The sequence below is a fragment of the Balaenoptera acutorostrata genome, chromosome 12 (genome assembly GCF_949987535.1).
Source record: "Balaenoptera acutorostrata chromosome 12, mBalAcu1.1, whole genome shotgun sequence".
Taxonomy (NCBI): Eukaryota; Metazoa; Chordata; class Mammalia; order Artiodactyla; family Balaenopteridae; genus Balaenoptera; species Balaenoptera acutorostrata.
Window position 1 is genome coordinate 73153945 of NC_080075.1, and position 26612 is coordinate 73180556.

Consider the following 26612-nt stretch of genomic DNA (forward strand, 5'->3'; position numbering starts at 1 on the left):
ATTTTTATTCCAAATCTCATACTCCTCCGTTAACACTGAGAATAGATTTGATACCAACAAATAGTAACTAAGCACAGAGCCTCACAGCCTGGGGCAATCCCACTGCAGATTCAGGGTCTCCCACTTGGTATACTTAAAATAGACAACAGATAAGGAAGTACATACATCAGCCCTAACATTTTCTCATTTTGGAGCTAGGAATACCTGATACCAAATGGTGGGAGAAATGTAAAAGCATGCATGGTTTTTATCATGAGACGATGCACATTTCTGTGGTTAAGACATTTCCTTTAAATCTGGGAATGAATTGTGTTAATTCCCAGACCCAACAGACTAGCATGTCCCAGGGACACAGAAGCTAGCAAAAAGTGACACCACTCCCGCGGAAGCCATCGGACCACTGTGGCAGTTAGCACCTAGGCTGAACTCACGTTCAGGAGAGAAATTAACATTTACTGACAGCCTGCTTTGTGCAATGTTCTTAATATTATTAATATTTATTATCTTATTTGATCCTCAGAATGACTCTGTAATTTAAAGCAAGGACTCAAACAGATATTTGTATACCCATGTGCATAGCAGCATTACTCATAATAGCCAAAATGTGGAAGCAACCAAGTGTCTATCGACAGATGAATAAACATAATGTGGTACATACATAAAATGGATGTTATCCAACCTTAAAAAAGGAAAGAAATTATGACACATGCTCCAACATGGTTGAAACTTGAGGACATTATGCTCAGTGAAATAAGCCAGTCACAGATGGACAAAAAATGTATGATTCCACTTCTATGAGGTATCTAGAATAGTCAACTTCATAGAGATGGAAAGTGTAATGGTGGTTGCCAGGGGCTGGGAGGATTGGAGGATGGGAAAGTTAGTATTTACGGAGTATAGAATTTCAGTTGGGGAAGATGAAAAAGTTCTGGAGATGGATTATTGTGGTGACAACATTGTGAATGTACTTAATGTCACTGAACTGTACACTTAAAAATGATTAAAGTGATAAATTTTATGTTATATATATTTTATCACAATAGAAATTTTAAAAATATATGATTCTGTAGGGTAGAGGTTACTACTCTCGTCTTACAGATAAGAAAAATGGGGCTCAGAGGAAATCATGCAGCCAGACTGAATGAGGGTCTATCTGCCGCTAGCACCCTAGGTTTCCTTTACATTATGCCGCCCCTTCTAGAGCTCAGGATAGCCCTGGTCTGACTGCGGGGCTCCCTGGCTCCAAGATTCCTCTGTCAAAGGATGGAGAAAAGTCCAAGGGAAATTGGACCTAACTGCAGTTTAGAAACAGAGGGGTAGGTGTGGCTTGGGCTTGAATTACAGGGCTAAACCTGAGAATTGTGCCAACATCTAAAATTATGAAATGAGGATCTCCAGGCGTCTCTCTAATCCAGAATGATTATCTTCACTGCCGAGCATCCAATTTAAATCATTGTGTTTAATACAAAGCCACAGAACAGAGCAGGCTGTCTCCCGACATGCAGTTACCATGGAGACCGGACAGGATCCTCAGAGGGAGTTATGTGGCGGAGAGAACGTGGCTGCCAGCTTCTGAGAAGCCAGGGGGCCAGGGGAAACAGTTCTAAAATAGAGCCCGGAGACGCCCTTTGTCATCTTCCTCCTTAGCAAAGCCCCTTCTAATCCCAAAGCGGGAAAGTTTACAGGTAAGCAGGTCATGACCATCTTTATTAAAAGTCCAGGCTGCCCACAGATGCCAGACAAAAGGAGTTTGTCAACAATCCAGAAATAGACCACATGTAACCCCATCTGCTCTCCTTCCCTCATCTACTCCAGTGTTGGCGAGTCTTCATTTTGGTCCCAAAGCTCAGTGATAATAGTGCCATCAAGCTGCCGCGGAAGGCTGTCCTGAGGCCGTGCTGGGTGCTGGTGCTGGGGAATGCGGGCTGGCGTCTGCTCTGGGAGGCAGGGAGGCCTATGCCTGCACTTACTAGCTTGGAAAGGCATTTCACTCCCTGAGACTCAGCTTCTCCACCTGCAAAGGAAGGAAAATAAGGCCTGCCTGAGGGGGGCTTTAAAGATCACGATACGCGTATAAGGGATACAGAAATGCTGGGCCTGACAGGGCAGTGCAGCCTCCTGGAGGGGACAGCGGCTGGAAGCTTAGCTGCAGGTCCTACGCAGAGCCATACACTGCCAGGTGCCACCTGGGGGTCTGGGAGCCCAGAGCCCGTGAGAGGCTCCACACGCTCCAGGCTGAACACTGCATTTTCCACACAGCAGGAAAAGCAGACTCTTTGATGGGCCACTATGTCTGGGGCTTAGAGATTCAGAACAACAGTGCTCTCCCGAATATGAGTCCTAGTTATCTTAAGCCTGGCAAAGTGAGAGTCAGGGCACCAAACCAGGAAAGAGCTACAGCCCAGGCCTGGTGGTAACAAAGGGTATCAAACAGAATGGAAACCTGACAGAGGGAAAGGGAGAGGGTGGCAACAGCTCAGTGGTTAGAATTTCAGTTCATGTGAGTTTTATCCTAACCTAGTCTGCTCAGAACTCCCTGGCCCACTTCTGTTCTCCACTGACTCTAAATGTAAGACAAAGAGGGAGCAGAATGAACGCTTCCCCATGACGTCATCACAATTTATTATACATAAAGATATGGATCATGTGAAGATAATATATCGAGATCAATATGTAGCCAAGTATCATGGAACATCCTCATGGACCTCATCTGAACCCCCAGCACCCAGTTAAGTTCCTTTTAACACACACACATCACAGATTTTTTCTCTCCAAATAACTTTAGAAAATTCTTAACTTTTGGCTAACGGAAAGGGACCATGCTAAGGGCTGAGAAAGTTTACCAGGTGCTTGGTTAATGCACTCAGTTTACTGTTCTCTTAAGTTTTTGGTTTACAGCCTGCACTAAAAAGTTTGCTTCCAAGGAGATAGAATAGCCAAAACAACTTTGAAAAAGAAGGACAAAGTTGGAAGACTTATACCACCGGCTTTCAGGACTTACTGTAAAGTTATCACAATCAAGACATTGTGGTATAGGTGTAAAGATAGATGCATAGATCAAAAGACAGAAAAGAGAGTGCAAAAATAGACCCACACATATATGGTCAACTGATTTTTGACAAGGGATGATCTTTTCAACAAATGGTGCTGGAACAATTGGATAGCCATATGTAAAAAAACTGAACCTCAACCCTTACTGGATACCATATATAAAAACTAACTTAAAATGAATCATAGACCTAAATGTAAGAGCTAAGATTATAAAACTTCTAAAAGAAAACATAGAAGAAAATCTTAGTGACCTTGGATTTCACAAAAATTTCTCAATTACAGCACGAAAAACAAACTATGAAAGAAAAAGAATTAATAAATTGAACTTCAAAATGAAAAACTTTTGCTCTTCCAATGACATTGTTAAGAAAATGAAGAGGTAAGTCATAGCCTGGGAGAAAATATTTGCAAAACATGTACCCAACAAACAACTTGTAGCTAGAACATATAAACAACTCTGACAACCCAATAAAAAGAAGACAAACAGTGCTCACTTTGGCAACACTAAACTTGGAACAACATGGAGAAGATTAGCATGGTCCCTGCACAAGGATGACACACAGATTCCTGAAGCATTCCATATTTTTCAGTTGTAAGGTAAATAAGTACTAGGGTTGTAATGTATGACATGATAAATATAATTAACACTCCTGGATGTTATAGGTGAAAGTCATTAAGAGAGTAAATCCTAAGAGTTCTCATCACAAGGAAAAAATTTTTTCTTTTTCTTAAAAAAAATTTATTTATTTATTTTGGCTGCTCCGGGTCTTAGTTGTGGCACACAGGACCTTCACTGCGGCATGTGGGCTTCTTAGTTGTGGCATGCATGTGGGATCTAGTTCCCTGATCACAGATCGAACCTGGGCCCCCTGCATTGGGAACGTGGAGTCTTACCCACTGGACCACCAGGGAAGTCCCTCTTTTTCTTTTATTTTGTATTTATATGGGATGATGGATGGTCACTAAACTTATTGTGGTAATCTTTTCATGATGTATATAAGTCAAACCATTATGCTGTACATCTTAAACTTATACAGTGCTGTATATCAACTATATTTCCATAAAACTAGAAAGGAAAAAATAAAGATTTACCTATTCTTTACATTTCATAAAAAAAAAAAAAAGAAGACCAATGACTCAAAACATAGGGAAAAGATGTGAACTCTTCACCAAAGATATACAGAGGGCAAATAAGCACATGTAGAGACATTCAACACTAGGGAAATGCAAATTAAAACCATAGTGAGCTACCACTGATACATCTGTTAGATGGCTAAAATTAAAAAGACTGACCATAACAAGTGATGGCAAAAATGTGGAGCCTGGAAGGAACAGAAAATGTTACAACCACTTTGGAAACCAGTTTGGCAATTTCTTAAAAAGCTAAATGTACACCTACCATATATTCTAGGCGCCCCACTTCTAGGTAATTACACAGGGGAATGTAAGCATATGTCCACACAAACACTTGTACACAGATATTCATAGTCGCTTTATCTGTAGTTGCCAAAAACTTAATAATGCTAAGTCAGAAACGAGACCAAAAAAGAAATACATACTGTATTTTCCATTATATAAAAATGTGAGAAATGCAAATTAATCTACAGTGACAGAAAACAGATCAGTGGTTGCCAGCGCAGGGAAGGATTACAAGGGACACCAAGAAACTTTGGCAGGGGTGGGGATGGATATGTTTATTATATTAATGGTGATGGCTTCACAGTATATACATGTGTCAAAGTGTATCAAACCATACACTTTAAAAATGTGCGGCTTACTGTATGTCAATTATACCTTAAGTTGTTTAAAAAAAAAAGCGTAACACATAGATTTAAAAAAAAAAAAGTGGCTTCCTGGGCTACCCAATCACGACCTTCTTCATTCTGTACATACTCTTCCCAAGAACAGAGTTCACTAACATACACCAAGTTTAATTTTATTTTTAAATATTGAGAACACTGTAGAGAGTTTAAATCTAAAGAGGAAAGTTATTCATAGATGAGGGGTTGAATTCATTAATCTCCAGTGGCACTTCCAGCTCTAAAACTGTGTGCACGAGTGAGTGCACGTGTGTGTATGTGAGAGTGCGTAAGTGTGCGACTGTGAGAGTGAGTATGTGAAAGTGTCTAAGTGTGTGAGTGTGTGTGTAGTGTGAGAGATAAACATTTGTGAATGAGGGACTTCCCTGGTGGTGCAGTGGTTAAGAATCCACCTGCCAATGTGGGAGACATGGGTTCGATCACTGGTCCAAGAAGATCCCACATGCCGCGGAGCAACTAAGCCCGTGCGCCACAACTACTGAGCCCGCGCTCTAGAGCCCGTAAGCCACAACTACTGAAGCCCGCGCGCCTAGAGCCCGTGCTCTGCAACAAGAGGAGCCACCGCAACGAGAAGCCCGTGCACCACAACGAAGAGTAGCCCTGACTCGCCACAACTAGAGAAAGCCTGCGCGCAGCAACAAAGATCCAACACAGCCAAAACAAACAAACAAACAAAAAAAGAACCACAGTGGTGAATGAGAAAGTTCTTAACTATAGCTGGCCTACAGCTTTATCCTCACATTGTCACTAATTAGGGATCCTTACATCTCCTAATTTTTAATTAACAAGAAATAAAAAAGGATCAGAATGAGAGAAAAACATGGTTGGCTATAGGGATAACCTGAGGGAACAATGAGGCAGAAACCACTTAGGGGAGAAGATACAGCATCTACACACATTTCTACCTGCCAGTGAACCATTCTAAGATGTGCACCTGACATTCAACACAGAAATATGGCCACTTCAGATAGGAGGCAACCTCAGTGAGGTTTTGGAGAAGAGATATTTTCAACTGAGATTTTTGAAGCCTTCCATAAGGCCATATTCAAATATTTCTTGAAATATTAAAAAATATTCAGTCTTTAAGAAAAGAAATAGTAAGAAGAAAAATACATCATTCATGTACTATATGCATCACTGAAGTATACATACAATACACGATGTATTTTTCTTCTATCTTTTTTTTTATAAAGATAATCTTTAAAGACTGTTGCTTTTTTTTTTTTAATTTTTATTTATTTATTTATTTATTTATGGCTGTGTTGGGTCTTCGTTTCTGTGCGAGGGCTTTCTCCAGTTGCGGCAAGTGGGGGCCACTCTTCATCGTGGTGCGCGGGCCTCTCACTATCGCGGCCTCTCTTGTTGGGGAGCACAGGCTCCAGACGCGCGGGCTCAGTAATTGTGGCTCACGGGCCTAGTTGCTCCGCGGCATGTGGGATCTTCCCAGACCAGGGCTCGAACACGTGTCCCCTGCATTGGCAGGCAGATTCTCAACCACTGCGCCACCAGGGAAGCCCCACTTCTATCTTTTTCTTAAACCCCAGAGACGCTGGATGAGAGTATAAAAGCAGAGCTTGTATGAGGTATGAAAGGTTTCCAAGATGCTGGGGTTAATCACAAAGGGTACATTTATCTCTATTCTTGAACCAAAGGTTTTCAAAAGCAATAATCTCTCTGTATAGATCAATTCTTTGCAAACACTCTTATTCTAGGAATTGAGGAGCTGCTTGGTCACCATAGGAGATTTTTTTCCAATGCTAGACGTAAAAATTTGTAAGAAATGATAGATCTCTCTTACGTTTGTTCTAAGAAGAGTCAACCTGGCCTACAGGTTGGCCTACCAATTAACGTAGATGTACAGTGAAAGTTGCCAGCAAGGTTTTGTTATACGAGATACCTGATTTGAAGCAGGACATCTTTAAATAGCTCCTGCTACCTGCTGAGTTTATGACTGGATATTTCTGTTTCTAAGAGAAAGAAAGGAGAAAGAAAATTATCTAGAAGTCATCACCAGTATTATTTAGGCTCCATTTGAAATCTATAACACACACAGTCAACCCTGACAGTAGAGATAGAAACCAATTTTGTAATTCCTATTTGATGTCTAACACTTTAATACGTATGCTTGTGAGGAAACTGCACAAATGGATTTTCCAGGGGTTGGTCCTCAATCATCACGATCTATTTATTTAACAAATACTCATATAGTGCTTAGTAAGCACCAAGTACTATTTTAAAATATATTTTTTATTTTAAGATTTTTATTCATTTTTTATTTTTTGCCACGTGGCTTGTGGGATCTCAGTTGCCCAGCCGGGGACTGAACCCTGGCCACGGCAGTGAAAGCGCCGAGTCCTAACCACTAGACTGCCAGGGAACTACCAAGTACTATTTTAAGTTCTTTACCAGTAGTATCTCAACACACATAAAGTATTATCATAATCTCCATTTTCCAGAGAAGGAAACTGAAAGACAGAGAGAGATTAACTCGTCCAAATCACACAACCAGTAAATGTGGAGCTGAAATTCAAACTCTGGCCGTGCACCCCAGCCTGTGCTCACGACTGCCACCCTATGTAGACATTCATCTATTTCTTGAGCATCTATTGTACTACATGTTTAAATCTTTGTGAGTCTGTGGTGAGTCACGAGTTAAATATAAATTGTGGTCTCTGCCCCTCAAAGTTTTCAATCCAGTTGAGAGACAAACTTTACATAGGAAACAATTTGAAAACCCCAGGATGACACTTTATTTCAGCTGAGGAGAAGAAAGTGGATCCTGGGGCTGAATTAGCTGGAGGAAGAATGTGACATGAGCTTGGTAAGTCGTGAAGGCCTTCTGTGGACGGGTGGGAAGGGATGGCAGGAGGGAGCATGGGACATTCATAGCGAAGGGGGCTGAGAAAACCCCCTTCCTGATGGATGGGCACATGTCGGCAGTGAGGATTGGATGGAGAGGGCAAGGTCAGATGGGGAGCTGTCCAGGGTGAAGATCTAGGACTCCAAACTAGACAACAGGGAGCCACTACAAGTTCTCAAGCAGGACATGACCCTGCTGGCAAAGCCGGGGACATAGGCAGCACGGGTACTAGATGGACAGTAGAACAATCTCATTGCAAAGCCAAAGTGGGTGGATCAAGTAACCCTAGAAACCAGACAGAGCCAAGGCCAGGCCTAGGGTGGAAGCAGGTACTCACAGCCTGGGGACTAACAGTTATCATGCACGTACTCTGTGCCAGGCACTGTGTGAAGTGTTTTTCATGCATCAACTCATTTAATCCCTACAACAACCATTTGTAAATGGTAAAAACTGTCAGCTCTAAGGCACTGACATCAGTGTTATTCCTCTAGGGACAGTGGTGTGTTATAAAGCTGCCACCTTGGGGAGGCGGAGAGCTTACTCTGCTGTCTGCCTGATGCATCAGTTCCTTGATGCCTTTATCTGGTCCAGGCAAGTTCGGAGCCACGGTGTCGAGTTAACTATTTGCATGCAGCCTACTGAGAGGTCATAGGCTGTCTGAAAGGGGTGACTGTCCAGAATCTGGGGTTTCAGGATCCTCTGAGTGGTGTGGTGAAAAGGGCCTCAGACTGAGAAACTTACAGTCTGGTCCAACTACCTCTGGGACTTGGGGCAACTCATTCACTCTCTCTCCCTATCAATGAGAGGGTGGGGCTATATTTCTAAGATCCCTCTAGCTTTTTACTGGAATGAAGTGAACTTGGGAACATCAATTAATAAGCAAGACTGTATGAGTCTGGATTCCGATAAGCAGGAAGTGTTACTGCAGAGCAAAAAGACTGGAAAGACATTTTGGCTAGAATTAAACAGAAATGGACAGAATAACAGAGTCAAGAAAAAAGAAGAAAGGAAATGACCGGCATTTAAAGGTTTAAAGCCAAAAGAGCAAGTTTCAAAGGCAAAATAGCAAAAACAGTCTGCCCAATGGATAAATGGGCTCCTTGGTAAGAAGGTTGGCAGGCTGGACACCAAAGGGAATTTATTTATGTCCCAGCGGGTCATATCCCAGGACTCTGATAGGTTTAGTCCTCTGCAGTGGGAGGAGGGAGGTAGGGTCAGGACCCTCCACCGGGGGCGGGAAGTGGCAGGCCACCTAGCCTGTGCCACTGTACATCTGCTAGGCTGATCCTGTTCTAGACAAACACTCTTCGGGTTAGGATTTGGCTCCCCGTGTGGTTTGACTACAAGAATAGATGTCCTGCTGCTGATGGTTTTGAGTTAGTGGGAGGCTGTCTCAGTGACCAGATGGCCCTGGCACAGACAAGAGGGAGTCTCTGGGTCCTCAAAGAAGAGGGACAGACCCAGCCGGATTTCCATTTGATGACATCTTGACCATGGCCAATTCACCGCTCATTGATGATGTCTATGCCGTACAGACAGGAGGGCAGAGCACAGCACCAGGGACACTTAGCAAGTACAGGGGTTCTAGGCCCCAGGCTGGGGCTTGGGAGCCCAATAGTGGGACCCTATAATGTAACTAGAAGGAGAGAAACAAATAAATAATACTGGCAAGGGTGAGGCAAGACAAGCCCAAGTTTTCAAAGGGGATTCAGATGTCATTCTGGCACATAAGGTGAGGGTCAGACAGGCAACAGGAGTAACAGCCAAGACAACATGCCATTCAAAATAGCCGAGAAAGTTCCTTAATAATCCGCATGCTAGTGTTAGGATCATCAAGGATGCTTAAAAAAAAAATACATGGGCTTCCCTGGTGGTGCAGTGGACAAGAATCTGCCTGCCAATGCAGGGGACACGGGTTCGATCCCTGGTCCGGGAAGATCCCACATGCCGCAGAGCAACTAAGCCCATGTAGGCTCTGCTGAGCCTGTACTCTAGAGCCCGAGCTCCACCACCCCAATGAGAAGCCCGCGCACCGCAACGATGAGTAGCTCCTACTCGCCGCAACTAGAGAAAGCCCGCGTGCAGCAATGAAGACCCAACACAGCCAAAAAATAAATTAAAAAAAAAAAATTTTTTTTTAAATTAAAAAAAAATACAGACGGGGGAAGCGGCAGACCTAGAGACATTGATTTCATTAGTCTGGGGTGGAAGGTGCGGGCAGTAGAGAGGAGGGGTCTGGACATGTATTTTTAAAAAATTCCCCGGGGAGATCAGCTCGGTGCTTTGTGACCACCTAGAGGGGTGGGATAGGGAGGGTGGGAGGGAGGGAGATGCAGGAGGGAAGAGATATGGGAACATATGTATATGTATAACTGATTCACTTTGTTATAAAGCAGAAACTAACACACCATTGTAAAGCAATTATACTTCAATAAAGATGTTTAAAAAAAAAAAATTCCCCAAGTAATTTTACTGTAATTTGCTTCCAAAGGTTGAAAACCATTGGCCTAGACAGTGGTTCTCAGTCTATTTTTGGAGGAGTGGGAGGCAGAAAAGGCATCTAGGAAGCATTTCCCCATTGTCCCTGCTGCCCCCTCTATCACCATCTTAGTGAAGGGGCTGTGCCTGTAGTTTAAAAAGCCTGATTCTGATATTCCCACCGGGCCACGGAGAGCCACTGGTGGGGTGGAGCTCAACAGCCTGCATTAACATTCTTATTATGTAATATTAGATTCACACCAAAGAATAAGCATAACTTATGAGTAAGCTAAGCAGGATAATGATAAAAGACCCCCGTGACCCAAGTGAAATCCTAGACCTTTATTAACACGGTTGGTGTCACTGGCTCTCCTCCCTCCCCTCCTGATCCTGCCATCCCACAGGAGATAACCCCCTTCCTCCATGGGGGCATTTTTAACAAGCAGGGCGTCCTGTCATCTCTGGAGACCAGGTTCTGGGCCTCTGGGAGGGAGGGGCCTGCAGGTTGGGGGTGTGGAGGAGGGGGGAGGAGGGTGGAGTGCCCGGGCTGTGAGCAAGGCGGGCAGAGGCAGGGGAGCCGGCAGAGCGTGCCCCAGCCTCTAACAGAAGCAGAGGCGGGCAAAGCGTGTGTTAAAGAAGCGCTAGAGAAACCCCTTCAGACCCAGTACAATGGAGACCCAGATGCTCTCAGAAAAGCCAGGCTTTCAACGGTTTTGTTTTCCCAGCCCTGGCTGCTGCTGCCCAATTGACAGGCAGCCCATAGCTCAGGGGGTGCAGAGTTCAAGGCCCTTCGGATCTGTCAGACGAGAACAAAAAGGCGCAACTTGATCTCTCTTTCTCTATAGGCTAATCACAAGGGTGAGCTTTTCCTTGGGGTTATTATTCTATTATAAACCCAGATGCTTGAAGCAGATCAACCGTTACCTTTCTTAGAAGGTGCAAAGTAGGTCAGCGGCAATCTATCAGGGTGCACAGCCTCGGCCTGAGTGCCACAGGCTGTGTGAATAATTAAATCCACACATCCCTGAGAACAGTAGTGCAACAGGAGAGCATTTTCTCTCCCCAGGAGATTGTCAGGAATTAGAGATAAGAGGAAGCCAAAATATCCAGCTGTAGGAGCACCAACAGGCAGGAGCAATCCAGGAGTGGAGGGGAGGGGGGACAGGGGCGGGAAGCCAGTTCTTGGGAGGCTGGGATGTCTGAGGCAGGACTCTGGGCAGGGTCTCCCAGAGGGGTCTGGGGAGGACTGCGTCAGGGGCTGTGTTATGAAACAGACGCTCAATATGAGCTGCGGCACAAGGACAAGGTGCGATCTTACTTAGGGGGTGGATATAACAAAAGGTCAGTTTAGGTGACACGAGCAGCCAGAGTGGCTTGGGGTTTATGGGCCTTAAATTTCCTATAACTTGGGCCTGGCATGGACTGCGGGTGTCTGACCCTGCAGGAACTGGGACCCTTAATCACACAGGGGCTTTTTTGTGCTTTTCCAGAGATAGCTGCTTCCACGGATGAGAAGCCTGGAAAAGATCAAAAGTTATCCACCACCTTGCACAAAGATGCACGTGCAAAGGTCTTCATTTGCTATAAAGAGCTGAAGGCTCTCAGGGGAAAACTCGTCACTCCTGGCTAATGAGGCCCCGGCAGATGACAATGTGGAAAATAAAACAAAGAAAGGCCAGCCTGCTCTCCCAGAGGCTGGTAGTGACAGTGTGGCATCCGACCCTGGACTAAAGATCTCCCAAGTGGGAAGAGTAACCAGCAAGCTACAATTTTTGGTGCAAGGCTGCACACTGCATACAATTTTTGGTGCACACTGCAAAATGGACCCCAGCATGGACTGTTGTGGTAATCAGGGTTATGTTGGTGGTAAATACTGGGTCCTCTCTTACTCTCCTCCTGGGAGTTTAAACTGTTACAACCAAACTGGAAAACAATTTGGCAGTCTGTCCTAGAGCTAAACATGTGTGTCTTCTATGACCCAGCAATCCCACTCCCAGGAATATGCCCAGTAGAAATGTGCACACACGTTTACTAAAAGACATGTATGAGAACATTCACAGCAACAGCATTTGTAATAGCCCCGAAGTAGCAACCACCCAGATGCCCGGTGATAGCAGGATGTCCAGGTACCCTGTGGGCTCTTGTACAGTAGAACACTATGAAGCAATGAAGTACAACATGCAACAACATGGGTGAATTTCACAAAAATAATGTTGAGCAAAGGAAGCCAACGCAAGGGTACAGGCTGCCTGAGTTCATTTACATAAAGCAAACAGTCAAAACCTATGGTGAATATACTGAAAACCACCCACTTCTGCACTTTAAATAGGCGAATTATATGGAGTGTGAATTATATCTCAATTAAGCTGTTATTTTTTAAAAACTATGGTATTAGAAGTCAGAATAGTTGTTATCCTTGGTGAGGAGTATTGACTAGGAGGGGGCACAAGGGGGGCTTCTGGGTGCTGGCAATGTTTGGTTTCTCGATTTGAGTGCTGGTTACAAGGGTGTGTTCAGTTATGACGATTCTGTGTACCTTAGAACCTGTGCGCTTCTCTGTATGTATGCTATACTTCAATAAAAATAACCACAAATGAAGCAGGCCTGGCCTGGCAGGGCTCAAGTGCATGGGGATGGTGAGCTGGATGTGCTCACTCTCTTCGGAAAGGCCCCGACTGCCACCAGAGTCCCCCCCAAGAGGACCCTGCAAGAGTTTATGAGGATGGGGCTCCCCATTCATTAGTGAAGCATCACCTGCAGGGCCCTGGAGTAATTCTCAGAGGAGAAAGTAGGGCGGGTCCACCAACCACTTCTATTCCCAGGGCTTGGCTCAAGTGGGCAGGTGTGGCCTGGGATGCCAGAGTATTCAGTAGGCCTGGCGGCATCCTTGCGTCAGCAGAGGCTGGGCCATGGCTACTGTGACTCCTCACAGCTCAGCCTTCCGGGGGTCTGATCTGTTGCGCCTGGACTGGGAAGGAGGCATATCCTCAGGGAGACCTTAAGGGACATCTGCCTGAGGTGGGCCAGCCTCTGCCTGCCCGGCAGCCCCAGCCAGGCTCTTCAGGGTGGGTTTGGGGAGCCTTATCAGTTGCTGCCTAACAGCCGGAGCACTGGAGCCCCCAGGAAGATGGGTCCCAGAGGGAGTGCACTGAGCATGGGAGAGGGGCTCCCTGAGAACCCCAAGTAGAACAGAGGTGAGATTTTAAGGTACAGGGCCAATGGGAATTTGAGGCAGTGGGCCAGAGTAGGACATAGGACTGCTGCCACTGGTGGACTCCTTTCACCCAGGGAGTATTAGAGGCCAAGTCCTTTATAAATCAGACAGTACAAAGGGCTGCTGCCAGGGCCAGGGACTTCTGACCCTCAAGATACTGATTCAACTCTGCAGTTGAAAAAAGTCTTCATAGTTGAATCTGATGCACAGCTGGATGTAGAGACCACATGGATAAGTATCAATCACTTATTCATTCAACAAACAATTGCTGGCCAGCTACTCTCATTCCAGGTCAAGGCCAGGCTCTGGGAAAGCAGAAGAATACAGTCAGGCCTTGCCCTTAAGGAGCCCATAGTCTGGTGTCCAAGGAGAGGCCTGCATATTACAGATAATTACAACACACAGGGATGACAGCAATGACAGGATTCTGGAGCACAGAGAAAGGGTGAAAGAACCTATTTGGGACTCTTTTGGCGACACATAATTTCCTCCTGATTCATTTGTTTCACAGGTCTGAATTTTTGTATTTTGCATTTAGGGACATAAAGTAGCTCAGGCCCAGCTCAGTAATTCTTAAATATTGTCCATGATAATTCACTCTGAAAAGAGGGCCTACCGCCAGTATCTTCCAAGCTGTTTTTAAAAAGAACAAGCTAGGAAAGATAATAAAATATAGTTAACTATGTCTGTTTCATAATTTCTACGATTAAAATCATCTAGAATAGGCATATCCATTTTTCACAATTTTGGGGAAATTAATTTAGCTTATCATACATAAAGCAGTCCTTCAGACCTACCCCCCCCCACACACACCTCCCGCCACACACATGCACAATAACAGACTCCAGCTAATTCTCCTCTTCCTCTAGGTCTGTACTACATGATATAAAAATATAAAAATAAAATCAGTTCCTGGCCTGGGTACCTCAGTAAGCGATGTGATCAGCAAAATAGGCTTAAATGCCTCCTTTTCCATAATCATAGAAATCTATGACATTTAGCCTGAAATTTCCTATTTTAGTTGCCACAGTGGCCCCTTCAAGAGCACCCGTCTCCTTTGAGCAATACAGCAGGAGCGCCCTGTTCATGTGGATCTAGTCTGGAGCAGCCCCAGAAACAGAGGAAACCGCCGAGGAAGGCACCCTCCCCAAACAGAAGCATTACCTTGGTCCCGTGGTAGAAGTCGTCCACGCATGTGGCGTTCATGAAGGTCTGGTGGAAGTGGGTGCTGGTGTCGATGCCTCCAGGGATCACCAGTTTCCCAGTGGCATCAATCACCTTGGCCCCTCCGGGGATCATGAGCTCACGGCCCACCTGCTGGATGATGCCGTTCTCAATGTAGACATCAGCCTCGTGGGTGCAGTCATCATTCACAACCTTGCCTCCCTTGATGAGAATCCGCACACTGGCTGAATTGGCAAGCATGTTCCTGTGAAAGGTGAGAGGGGGCACTGGTCAAGGTCAAAATTCCTTTTCACTCTCACCAAGGTCCCACCCCTTCCTGTGAGAGCCCAAACTCCATGGGCAGAGTAAGTGAGCAGGGATGGGGAGGAAGTTTCTCCACAGCCTGAGGACACTGGTCCTATAGCCAGCTGGGGTCACAAGCCTCCCACTGACCTCACAGCAGGACTCATTGGGAATCATGACACCACAGCAGTAAGGGTGAAGCTGGGGCCCAAAGAAACATCAATTTTCACCTTCTCAAAAAGTTGTGGTGGTTCTAAAGCATTTTCATACCTCTTGTCTCATTGTATTCCTAAAACAACCCAAGAAGTGGGATTTTACAGACGAGAAAACTGAAATTGCTAATAAGGAATTTATGGCTACTAAGTAGCCAAGTCAAACCCAGACGTCTTGTATGACCAATGTCCCCACTATACCATATGGTCCTGAAGATATCAGAGGCTCCTGGGACGTGTCTCAGAGAGCCAAATTCTCCAAGCCTCACAGCTGCTTAATTCATGTCATTCTTCAGATGGATTCTGATTCAGTTCACCCTCCTATGTTTGTCTCAAGTCCACGACCACACTGAAGCTCCACAGCTGGCTGCACATTGATAAGCTCATCTAATATGCTCAGGTCCCACCCCCAAAGATTCAGCTTTATTTGGTCCAGATTGGGTCCCTAGAATCAACTTTTCAAAAGCCACAGAACTCTACCATACACTTAGAGAAGAATTAACCCCAATCTCTTCCAGAAAATAGAGAGGGAAACCTTCCCAAATCAGTTTATGAAGTCAGTACTGCCCTGATACCAAAGACAGACAAACACAGTACAGAAAACAAACAAACAAACAAACTATAAAGTAATATCCCATGAATGTAGATAGAAAAATTTCTAACAAAATATCAGCAAATAGAATTCAGCAATATGTAAAAGAATTAAAGAATCCCACTATGCAAATGGGATTACTTCCAGGGATGCAAAGCTTGCTCAATATTTGAAAACCAATCAATGTAATCCACCATATTAACAGTGCTTTTTTTTTTTTATTCTTTTTTTTTTTTAAATCAGTCATCAATTTTATACACATCATTGTATACATGTCAATCCCAATCTCCCAATTCAGCACACCACCATCCCCACCCCACTGCGGTTCTCCCCGCTTGGTGTCCATACGTTTGTTCTCTACATCTTTAACAGTGCTTTTTCTGCATCACATAATCATATAAATTGTTGCAGAAAAACACGGGACAAAATTCAACACCCATTCATGATAAAAAACTCTCAGGAAAGTAGGGAAAGAAGTTAACTTCCTCAAGTTGATAAAGAACATCACCAGGGACTTCCCTGGTGGTGCAGTGGTTAAGAATCCGCCTGCCAATGCAGGGGATATGGGTTCGATCTCCGGTCCGGGAAGATCCCACATGCCACGTGCTGCAAATACTGAAGCCTGCACACCTAGAGCCCGTGCTCCCCAACAAGAGAAGCCACCGCAATGCAAAGCCTGTGCACTGTAACGAAGAATAACCCTTGCTCAGCGCAACTAGAGAAAGCCCACGCACAGCAACGAAGACCCAACACAGCCAAAAATAAATAAATAAAAAATTAAAAAAAAATTAAAGAACATCACCAAAAAACCTACAGCTAATACCAGAATTTATGAAAGACTGAATACTTTCCCCCTAAACTGGGAATAAGGCAAGGATGTCTACTCTCACCACTGTTATTCAACAAAGGGAGTTCTAGCTAGCACTATAACAAAAGAAAATGAAATAAAAGGCATATAGACTGAAAAGGGAAAAATAAAACCATTCTTATTTGCAGGTGACATGATGGGGGCTATGCAGAAAATCTCAAAGAATCTACAAAAAATCTCCTAGAACAAATGTCAGTTCAGCAAGGTCACAAGGTACAAGATCAACATACAAAAAGCTATTGTTTTTCTATATACTAGCAATGAACAAATGGACACACAAAAAAATTGAAATACTTAGGTAGAAATCTAAGAAAATATACAGGATTTGTACGCTGAAAACCACAAAATGCTGATGAAAGAAACCAAAGAAAATAAATAAGTGGAGAGACATACAATATTCATGGATTGGAAGACCCAGCATAGTAAAGATGTCAATTCTCCCCTAATTGATATATACGTTTAATGCAGGTTGATTTGGCAACTATCTTGACCATTCAGTATCTGAACAGAAATGATTTTTACTTAGGCTTAGAAAATATAGGACACAATCTGACCGGGGGAGGGAGACTACACTTCTGCAGTGTCTCTGTGGGCTCAATAAAGCCCACCTTTCTACACGGTAAACTTATTCTTCAGGATCCAATCAATTGTTCCCTTTTCTGATAAGCCTTCCCCAACTCTCTCTGTACCTTCATGTGGCACTGGAGTCTGTCTGCACCTCTGGACTAAGTCCTCAAAGTCAAAGGCGCAGCAGCAAACATCATTTCTGCCTGGTCCTCATCCCCAGCATCCAGTATAGGAAACTCAAAACTGTTCACAAATGAACAGTTTTGGCTGCATCTACTTGTTGCACCCTGATAATCAAATGGTTTAAAGCAACAAGCGGTAGGCCAATTCCATATTTGTTGTCCAGGACATTTGGCAACTCTATGTCCAGGATAATGCTCAACTTTCATCCCTTTTCCAATACAGCACATCACTGTGAACAGAGCAAAGGAAGCAACATACTATCTCTCATCCTCGTCATTTCGTTTTGCCTGCCACTAGGCAAGGTACAGGAAGCTTGTGTCCTAGGATGAGAAGGTCTCACAATCTGTTGAAGGAATAGCTCTTGTAAGGAAATAAGTCAACTATCTGGAGAGCTTAGCCTGCTCTCCTGGACACACTTGGTTAGGCAGTTGTTTTTTTGTTTTTTGTTTTTTTTTGTCAAGTTGACCAGATTGGAGTGCATGGACTCTCCACACCAAGAAAGTTTACAGTACCTATTCAGCCTCAACTACCAGGTCCTCCTGCTGTTAGGAGAGGGTGGTCTGCTGGGGGTGGTGCTGGGAAACAAGACAGGTGGCTGGGAGTGAACCCTGTTCCCTTACACAGCAACATTGTCCCCCATGAACATCTGGTCCCTGCCAGGTATCATTCTGACCTTTGGGGAGAAGGGGTCCCTCCCCTAGTGTGGAAGGCCCTGGGCAGAGGCAGTGGGGAGGAGTTGGGTAGGCCAGAAGGACGGGGGGACAGGGACAGTCACAGCAATGAGCCCATTGTCTGAAGCTGGAATGAAGCTGACATATTTCAGGAGAACTTTTGTCCTAAAATCTGAAAACTGGAATTTTAATTTAACACACAATAATCAGGAAATGAGTTTGGTTCTTAGGTGATGGACAAAACCATTCTGGCCAAAGGAAGTCCAGAAAGCCTCAGAGATGCAGTCTCTCTCTCTCTCATTACAAAGCAAAGGCCAGGTGTGACCACAAAATGAGAGATGCAAGTTATCAGAGGGAAATGATGGTAAGACACACACAATCCTCTGTGCAAATATATAATCCTCACCTTTTAAAGCAGCTTTAAGTAAGAGGAAAAATAGGGATATTTATGCTGGGAAATTGCTGCATAGTCATTATGTCAATGTGGTAAATGAGAATATTGATTTGCTTATTAATCCAGAACACATGCTCATAGCACACACCTGGAGGGCAGAGACCCTGAAAGGGTGATGTGATAATGATTTATGGGGGATTCTTATCTGAGCTTTGATGCTGGAATCATAAGCCAAGGGTGTTTTCTTCAATAGAAATAGGAAAACAGCTTTTAGTAAGCTAACACCCTGTGCCTGGAATTTAATTCACATGGCAGCCCCGAGAAGTAGGAACAAGGCAGGAAGTATTAGCCTCGTTTTAAGATGAGGAAGTAGAGGTTTTGAAAATAACAGCTAGGGACTTCCCTGGTGGCTCAGTGGATAAGACTCTGAGCTTCCAATTCAGGGGGCCCGGGTTCGATCCCTAGTCAGGGAACTAGATCCCACATGCATGCGGCAACTAAGAGTTCGCATGCCACAACTAAGGAGCCCAAGTGCTGCAACTAAGGAGCTGGCGAGCCTCAACTAAGGAGCCCGCCTGCCGCAACTAAGACCTGGAGCAACCAAATAAATAAATACTAAAAAAAAAAAAAAAAGTCTACCTTTAAAAAAAAAGAAAAGAACAGGTAGCCCATTAAAGGTCACACCACTCCAGCGTGGAAGGATGGGCTTCATACCCAGGTCTGTGACTTAAAGGAAAGGTTATCAGAGTTAACTCTGGGTAGAAGAGTTTCAGGTGATTTTTATGTTCTTGATAGTTTTCTATATTTTTCAAATTTTATACAATAAACTTGTATTACCTTTTAGAATCTGAAAAGTTGTGTTAAGAAGGTTTGGGGGCTTCCCTGGTGGCGCAGTGGTTGAGAATCTGCCTGCTAATGCAGGGGACACGGGTTCGAGCCCTGGTCTGGGAGGATCCCACATGCCGCGGAGCGGCTGGGCCCGTGAGCCACGGCTGCTGAGCCTGCGCGTCTGGAGCCTGTGCCCCGCAGCGGGAGGGGCCGCGATAGTGAGAGGCCCGCGCACCGCGATGAAGAGCGGTCCCCGCACCGCAATGAGGAGTGGCCCCCGCTTGCCGCAACTGGAGAAAGCCCTCGCACGAACCGAAGACCCAACACAGCCAAAAATAAATAAATAAATAAATAAAGTAGGGGAAAAAAAAAAAATAAAAAAAAAAAAAAAAAAAAGAAGGTTTGGTTTTGTTTTGTTTTTGTTTTTTTTAAGCTACAAAGAAGCCAGAAGGAATACAATGTGACCCTTCATTCAGGTCCAGTGGGCTCAGTCCCTCCCTCTGTCACCTTCCATGCAAGGAGATGAAAAAAGAACCTGCTACCACCAGCCATAACACTGAATCCTTCTCTAGAACCCTTGGGCTGCCACCATGACTCACCCTGTCGTTTTCCACTTCCTTCTTGGAAATCCCTGAAGGCTAACCAGGCTCTGAAAAGGCTGGGCTCCCTCAACAATACTGGGGAGTCCTGGAACCTCTCTTGTCTGGAGATCCCATTCACACAGCCTGACCTAGTCCTAGAAATCCAGGCTGGAATGGACTCCCAGGACTACCTTAGAGGGAACTCATTCTCAGAACTTGGAGGGGGCTGTTAATGATCTTAACAATTAGTAAACACCTACTGTATACTGGGCCCCTCCCTAAGCCCATCAGATACATTATCTTATTTGATCTTTACAATACCCTGAGATAGGTACCATTATTGTCCCCAGTTTTACCATGAGGAAGCTGATGCTTAGAAAAGTTAAAGGAACTTCCTCAAGGTCACACAGCTAGTTTGTAACAGAGCAGGAATTGAAAGCCAGATAGTCGTTTTCAGAACAGTTATGAACTGAATGTTTGTGTCCTCCCAAAATTCACATGTTGAAGTTCTAACCTCCAGAGTGGCTATATTTGAAGATGGGGCCTCTAAGGAAGTTTTTAAGGTTAAATGAGGTCATAAGGGTGGGGCCCTGATCAGAAAGGATTAGTGTGCTCATAAGATGAGACAATAGAGAGCTTTCCCTCTCTCCCCTACCCCCTCTCACCCCTGTGCACCATGCTTATGAGCAGAAGAAAGGCCATGTGAGGACACAGTGAGAAGGTGGCCAGCTACCAGCCAGGAAGAGAGTCCTCACTGGAAACCAACTCTGTAAATAATGGCTTCAGTGTAAATAGTGGCCTGGCTGCTAGGTCTGATTAGGCACAATACTGTCAGCTCCCTCCAACCCTCTGGCAGACTATCAGCTTCAGACTGGAGGTTGTTGTCATCATAACTACCTGCAGGACTTCAGTCTTTTGGGATCACCAAGGCCTTAGAATACTCCAGGCCTGGACTCGTGTGTTTGGATAATATCATAGCTCCCTGCCCAAGGTGCTTTTGGAGAATATCTTTTTAAAATGAACATTTATGTGCATGAAAATATTCTATAACTTCACTCCTTCTCAGTGTCAAGCACTGGAGACAACTCTGAAGGGACACAGGACTTGCTCTCAAGAAGCTCAGTCTAGTGGGCGAGAGAGACACAAATAATTGCATTACTAAGTGGCTAAAGTGTCCAGGGGACACTGGGTGTCTCTCACCAGGTACCAGACACCACAACTCTGACTGGATGAGGCCAGTAGGTTGGTGATGGGAGGGGTGTCTTGTTACACAAGTATCCTCCCCACATTTCTACATTTCCAGATTGTCTACATCACCAAGATGTCTAATCTCTCCTGGTCCCCCCTTGCTGTTGACTTGTGTGACGGTTGACATTCATTATGCTTCTCACCTCCCCCAGCAACCTCATTAGCACCTCATTCCTACAGCTTTCCCTGCTAGTCTTTGCTAAACGAAAGAAAGGAAAGACACACTGGTATCTTTTCCCATAGTGTGCCTGCTGTCTGTGAGTGTACTATGCATGTATGGACATTACAGAGTGAGGGAGTGGGTGAGTGGGGAGATAATTTGGACCTCTTTGGAGAGTCCCCCAAAAAGGGAAAGGATTTGAGCACAGTTGTTGAAACACATGCTTAAGCAGTGCAAACGCCACCGGCTATGACTGTCTTTCCCTCTGCTCTGGTTGGGGCAGCACGTTCAAAGAACATTCTTGTCAACGGTCATGGTCAAGAAGGTCAGGATCAGTTTTACTAATTTATGATTCTTCAAGTCACCGATTTTATCCCCAAACATCATAACTGTGTAGATAGAGCCAATATCTGGCCCACTGGATTACTACATGCTATGGATTGAATGTTTAGACTCCCCCTCCCCCAAATTCATATGTTGAAGGCTTAATCCCAATGTGATAATATTTGGAGATGCGATCTTTGGGAGATATTTAGGTCATGAGGGTCATATAGTGCCCTTATAAGAAGAGACACAAGATCCCTCTCTCACTCTCTCTCTCTCTCTGCCATATGAAGACACAGAGAGAAGATGACTGTCTGCAAGCAAGCAAGTTCTCGTCAGGAGCGGAATTGGCTGGCACATTGATCTTGGACTTCCCAGCCTTCAGAGCTGTGAGGAGTGAGCTTCTGTTGTTTAAGCCACCCAGTCTATTCTTATTATAGCAGCTCAAGCTGACTAAGATACCACATTAGATAGAAATAAACATTATAACCAAATCATCATTAAGTAACAACTGGGCCTTAAAATAAATACACCTCCTTTAAAGACTTCTGACTGTATCCCCACACTCCCATTCGTTTAACCAAAAACTTTGATCATCCACCTCTTCTGTTTATTCGAACAAACGGATTCAAAACATATATCTGTCCTCCCAGGATGAAATGGGGAAAAACTGCCAGATAGTTCAATGCTATTATAAAAAATAAATCAGAGGAATGGAATTCTAGAGCTGCATAGATTCAAGTCCCCCCTGACTTTCCCTCCAGTCCTGGTCTTTACCAACGGTGACCTTGAATCAAAGGGAACCAGTCCAGGACTAATGGGGTGGTGTTATGCTACAAATATTAAGGATCTTAAGAATTTTACAATTTATTCAGGGAATGACACCTTCCACAGCAAGATGGTGGATATCTCCAGTATGCAAAGATTTATCCAAGTGTATCCAGCTCGTATCCCCCAATTTCCTGGTCCTTATGTTCCTAAACCAATGGTGGGTCAGAGCTAAGGTGATGTGCAGGCTGGGGGAAAGAGGGACTTCCAGATGGGGAGGGACAGCGGTGCAAGCTGGGAGCTCAGTCTTTCATGAGAAAGCCTCTTCATGTTTAAAATAGTAGCAATTATTGCTGTCTGCTCTCCAACAACTGTCTTGCTGGATGACAGTACATTTCCCGCACCGCCCACCCTCCTGCCCTTTTTCCTGCTGCTGAGCAACTTCCAGGGCAGAAATGCGCGGGGCCAGGGGTGCGTCCTGCCAAGTGGAGAGTCAAGGCTACGGGCAGCTCTGCTTCTCATTCACGAAATGCACACGCCCCGCACTCCTAGAAGGTGCACAGTGTTCGTTCCGCCGACCCCAACACCGTGCTTGGAGCTGCCTGCTTCTGTCATCACCTTCCACACTTCCCCGAGCCTGCAGGGAGGCGTGAGACGAGAGCGGCACAGTCTGTCCGGCACAGCTGCCTCCTGCCGGCAGCTCAGCGGGGCGGACGCCGGGCGGCTTCACGCTGGGCACAGACCCACAAACCAGAAGACTGCAAAGGGACACTTCTTACAGAAAGACCTTAAAACTAACCTGACAGTTATTGGTTTAAGATGTATATTTCCTCTTAACAGGCACTGGTTTAAGACTCATATTTCCTCTTTCAGTAGAATCCGCAGGAAAATGTGTGATTTTACACACACTTGGTCACTGTGATAGCCAGGAATATGCAAGAGCTACACACCGCCCCGTGACATGAAGGGTCTGTGGCATTTAAGCCGACCCTAATGGCAACCCGGAGTAGAAGATGGAGGGGAGGTGAAGCTGCTCAGGTCACAAGGGACACACTAAATGAATGGCATGTCTTGTCCCTTGCTCCAAGCAGATAACATTTGCTAAAGGATCAAAGGACAATATATGTCACGGGTTTGGAAAAGAAAACAAAACTGTGCAGCTGTTTTTCTTCTTCTGATCAGCACATAGGGAAGAGAGACAGAACAATGGGAGAGGGGTGTTTGTGCTTAGAGCACCCTGGGATGATTCCGGAAAGGGGTTCTCTTGGAGTTGAAAATGAGAATAAATTAAAGGTTCAGCAGAACACAAAAACCAAAAAAAGAGAAGTTTGAGGTGAGTGGGAACCAGCTAAGTGTTTAAGTTAATAGATTTATTTTTTAAAAAAAGTAAATTGCGGGGCTTCCCTGGTGGCGCAGTGGCTGAGAATCTGCCTGCCAATGCAGGGGACACGGGTTCGAGCCCTGGTCTGGGAAGATCCCACATGCCGCGGAGCAACTGGGCCCGTGAGCCACAACTACTGAGCCTGCATGTCTGGAGCCTGTGCTCCGCAACAAGAGAGGCCGCGACAGTGAGAGGCCCGTGCACTGCGATGAAGAGTGGTCCCCGCTCGCCGTAACTAGAGAAAGCCCTCGCACAGAAACGAAGACCCAACACAGCCAAAAATAAAATTAATTAATTAAAAAAAAAAAAAGTAAATGGTTTTCTAAATAGTGAAGCACTAAACAGTTCTTAACGAATGCTAAAGCACAGTGTAATTTTATAACTAATTCTTAATGGGCTTTATCAACTCTTGAGTAGATTTTAAATAACATTTATAACCTACGTGTAAGGTACAAAGAATAATGACACAAACACCTGTGAACTCAACATTGTTATTACCGTGTTCAAGAGCCAGCACCTCCTTCATCCCAACCCACATTCCCCTCCTGGAGGTAACTTCTCCCCTAGTCAATTTGTATGAATTAATGACTAATAACAATTAGGTGACAAGTAAGAAAAACAAAAGGACAAGATCACAGCTGCTCCCACCCCGTGACCACCCCTCCGCACATCCCATAGTCACACTTCACCTGCTCTATGACTGATTTCTTCACCACCTAGTTTTCTGCTTGCCAAGGTAACAAGGAATCTGGGAAACTCCACTATGCTAAGAATGAAGGAGTGGGGGAGTTTTAATATCATCCAAACGCCCACTGGACCATTCCACTGGGATGTCCTACAGGCAGCACCATTCACCTGGCCCAAAACCAACTGCACTGTCCCCATAACCCACCCAGAAATCCAGGACTTTTCCTGGATTCCTCTCCAACCCAGGCCAGTATCAGTGTCCAGGAGGGCTGGCATGCACCTGGGAGTTTTGTGCAAAAAGTTTTGAGGGATTCTGGAAGTAGAAGTCAACCGTGGGAAGAGGAACTGTGGGAAGTAAAAGGGCAGGTCCTCCATCTCTCATCTGGGGCTCTCCAAGGACTGGTGGGGACCTGGAGGCCAGGGACCTGGACGCGAAGAACGGCTGGTCAGGCCAAGGGGTAGCTAGCTCAGTGAGGGCAGAGGCTACAGAGGCTGTGGCCGATGTTACACCCACCCTGAGACACACTGTATCCTTCATCTGCTAGCAACACACTGTTTCTGCATCTAACTGGCCAGCCAGGAAGCCTCTACCATCCCAGGGGCCCTGTTTCCTTTAACCCAGGGGCTGGGCAGGGTCAAGGCTATGGGTGGCAGGTGAGGGCTGGCCCAGGGTGTTTGTAACTGGGGACCATCTGTACAAGACCATGAAGCATCTACATCTGGAATACCGCCACCACCTTTGCTACCACATGGTACAGAAGGTAGAATTAGACCAGGTAGGACAGGGAAGGGCAAGACTACCGGTGAGAGCCGAGCACCAGGGCAGCCTCTTCAGGCAGTAACAGGAAAGGGGATGACCGCAGTCTATCAATGTGACGGATGTGAATGTGGTGACCAAGGAAGGGCTTGCCCCTGAGAAAGTGTAAAATACCAGCTTAGGACCGGGGAGCTGCTACAAGTAAAGTCCAAGAGGTGGGCCTGGCTTCCGGGAAAGTGTCTATAAATCCAACGGGGGTGAGTCCTTAACAGGCTAAGATCAAGTAAGTGGTTTTAATCCCATGGGTTCATCTGTCCTGGCCTGGCCCGGCAGGGCGCGGCTTACCAAGGGAGCACCGTCAGTGCTCAAGAGAGCAAAAGCGAAATTCCAAAGGATTAGCTGTGAGAGAGTGGTAAGAAATGAAGCCGCAGGCCACTTGTTCGACAAGATTAGCTATGAGAGAACTTGGGTAGTTGTTAGAAGCCAAAGCTGGGCGTGCATGTGAGTGTGTGTGTTGCTGACCCGGAACAGGCTTCTCCGTGCGCTGACACACGTGTGTGTTTGTGTGGGCATCCCCGCCCGGCATGCCCAGTTTCCGGCATTTGGGCAGCAACGTAGCTCCTTTCAGGTGCCCACTGACTCACTGAGGTCAGGAGGCTCATTTGAGACCCGGAGAGGCTGAGCACCAGCAAACACCAGTAAGTATGAGTTAAATCCCCCTTCCGTGAGCCCAGCTGCCCAGGGCCCTGGAAGAAGGGCAGAGGAAGGTGTGCACACACTGGAGGCAAGGCTTCCTGACTCCTGACTGAGGCTTTAGCCAGAGAACACCTGGCCTTTCGTGACAAGTAGTGTCACCACCACCACCACCACCAGAACCCTCCCGGCTCTGGCTGACCCTCTGGCAGATTCCTCAGCCCTGCTGTGCTTTCCATGCTCTCGCCAGCTGTCTCCAGGCCCCAGAAATAATTCCATCAACTCCCTTGGAAGGACGGCAGCTGCAGCTCAAGGGTCTCCAGCGGCCCACAGAGTGGCTGCTTCCTAGAACGCCAGCCAAATGGCAGAGAGGGCCAGCGCCACGGCCAGAAAAGGGGGAAGTGCTCTTCTCACTGAGACCTACATTCTCAGGCAGGGGTTGGGGAAAGTCACAAGCAGGAGAAAGGAATGAGTTTTCCCAACTATAAAAGCATCACAAACCTCGGCTACGTGATAAAGTCTAGATTTGGGATAGAAACAGAGCAGGAAAATAAAACTACTCTTTTAAACTGAAAATGAGTATGAATTAACTACAGCCATATACAATGTCTTGAGAACAATAATTGAAGGAAAGAAGCAAGACACAAAAAGTAAGTAAGGTATGATTCCATTCATATAACATTCAAAAACAGGTGAAAGTGAATTATAGGCACATAGTGGTAGAACTATGAAGAAAAGGCCAAGGAAAAGGTTCTCAGAAAAGTCAGGTTGGTGGTTCTCTCTGGGGGAGGGGGGGCTGTGTTTGGGG

At 45.4% G+C, this 26612-nt stretch overlaps 1 protein-coding gene and 1 non-coding gene across 2 annotated transcripts in view; one reads left to right on the plus strand and one right to left on the minus strand.

The window, feature by feature from the left end:
• The window catches only part of DPYSL5 (dihydropyrimidinase like 5), a 90587-nt gene that overhangs the window by 36724 nt on the left and 27251 nt on the right, over nt 1–26612 (minus strand). Inside the window, exon 2 of the mRNA XM_057557807.1 lies at nt 14588–14852. Within this exon, the coding sequence (XP_057413790.1) occupies nt 14588–14848 (261 nt within the window). The 5' untranslated portion in view covers nt 14849–14852. The remainder of the gene's footprint in view (nt 1–14587; nt 14853–26612) is intronic.
• LOC114239034 (U6 spliceosomal RNA) lies at nt 3531–3638 on the plus strand. The gene has a single exon (XR_003624236.1). It is a non-coding gene; the product is annotated as a U6 spliceosomal RNA (small nuclear RNA).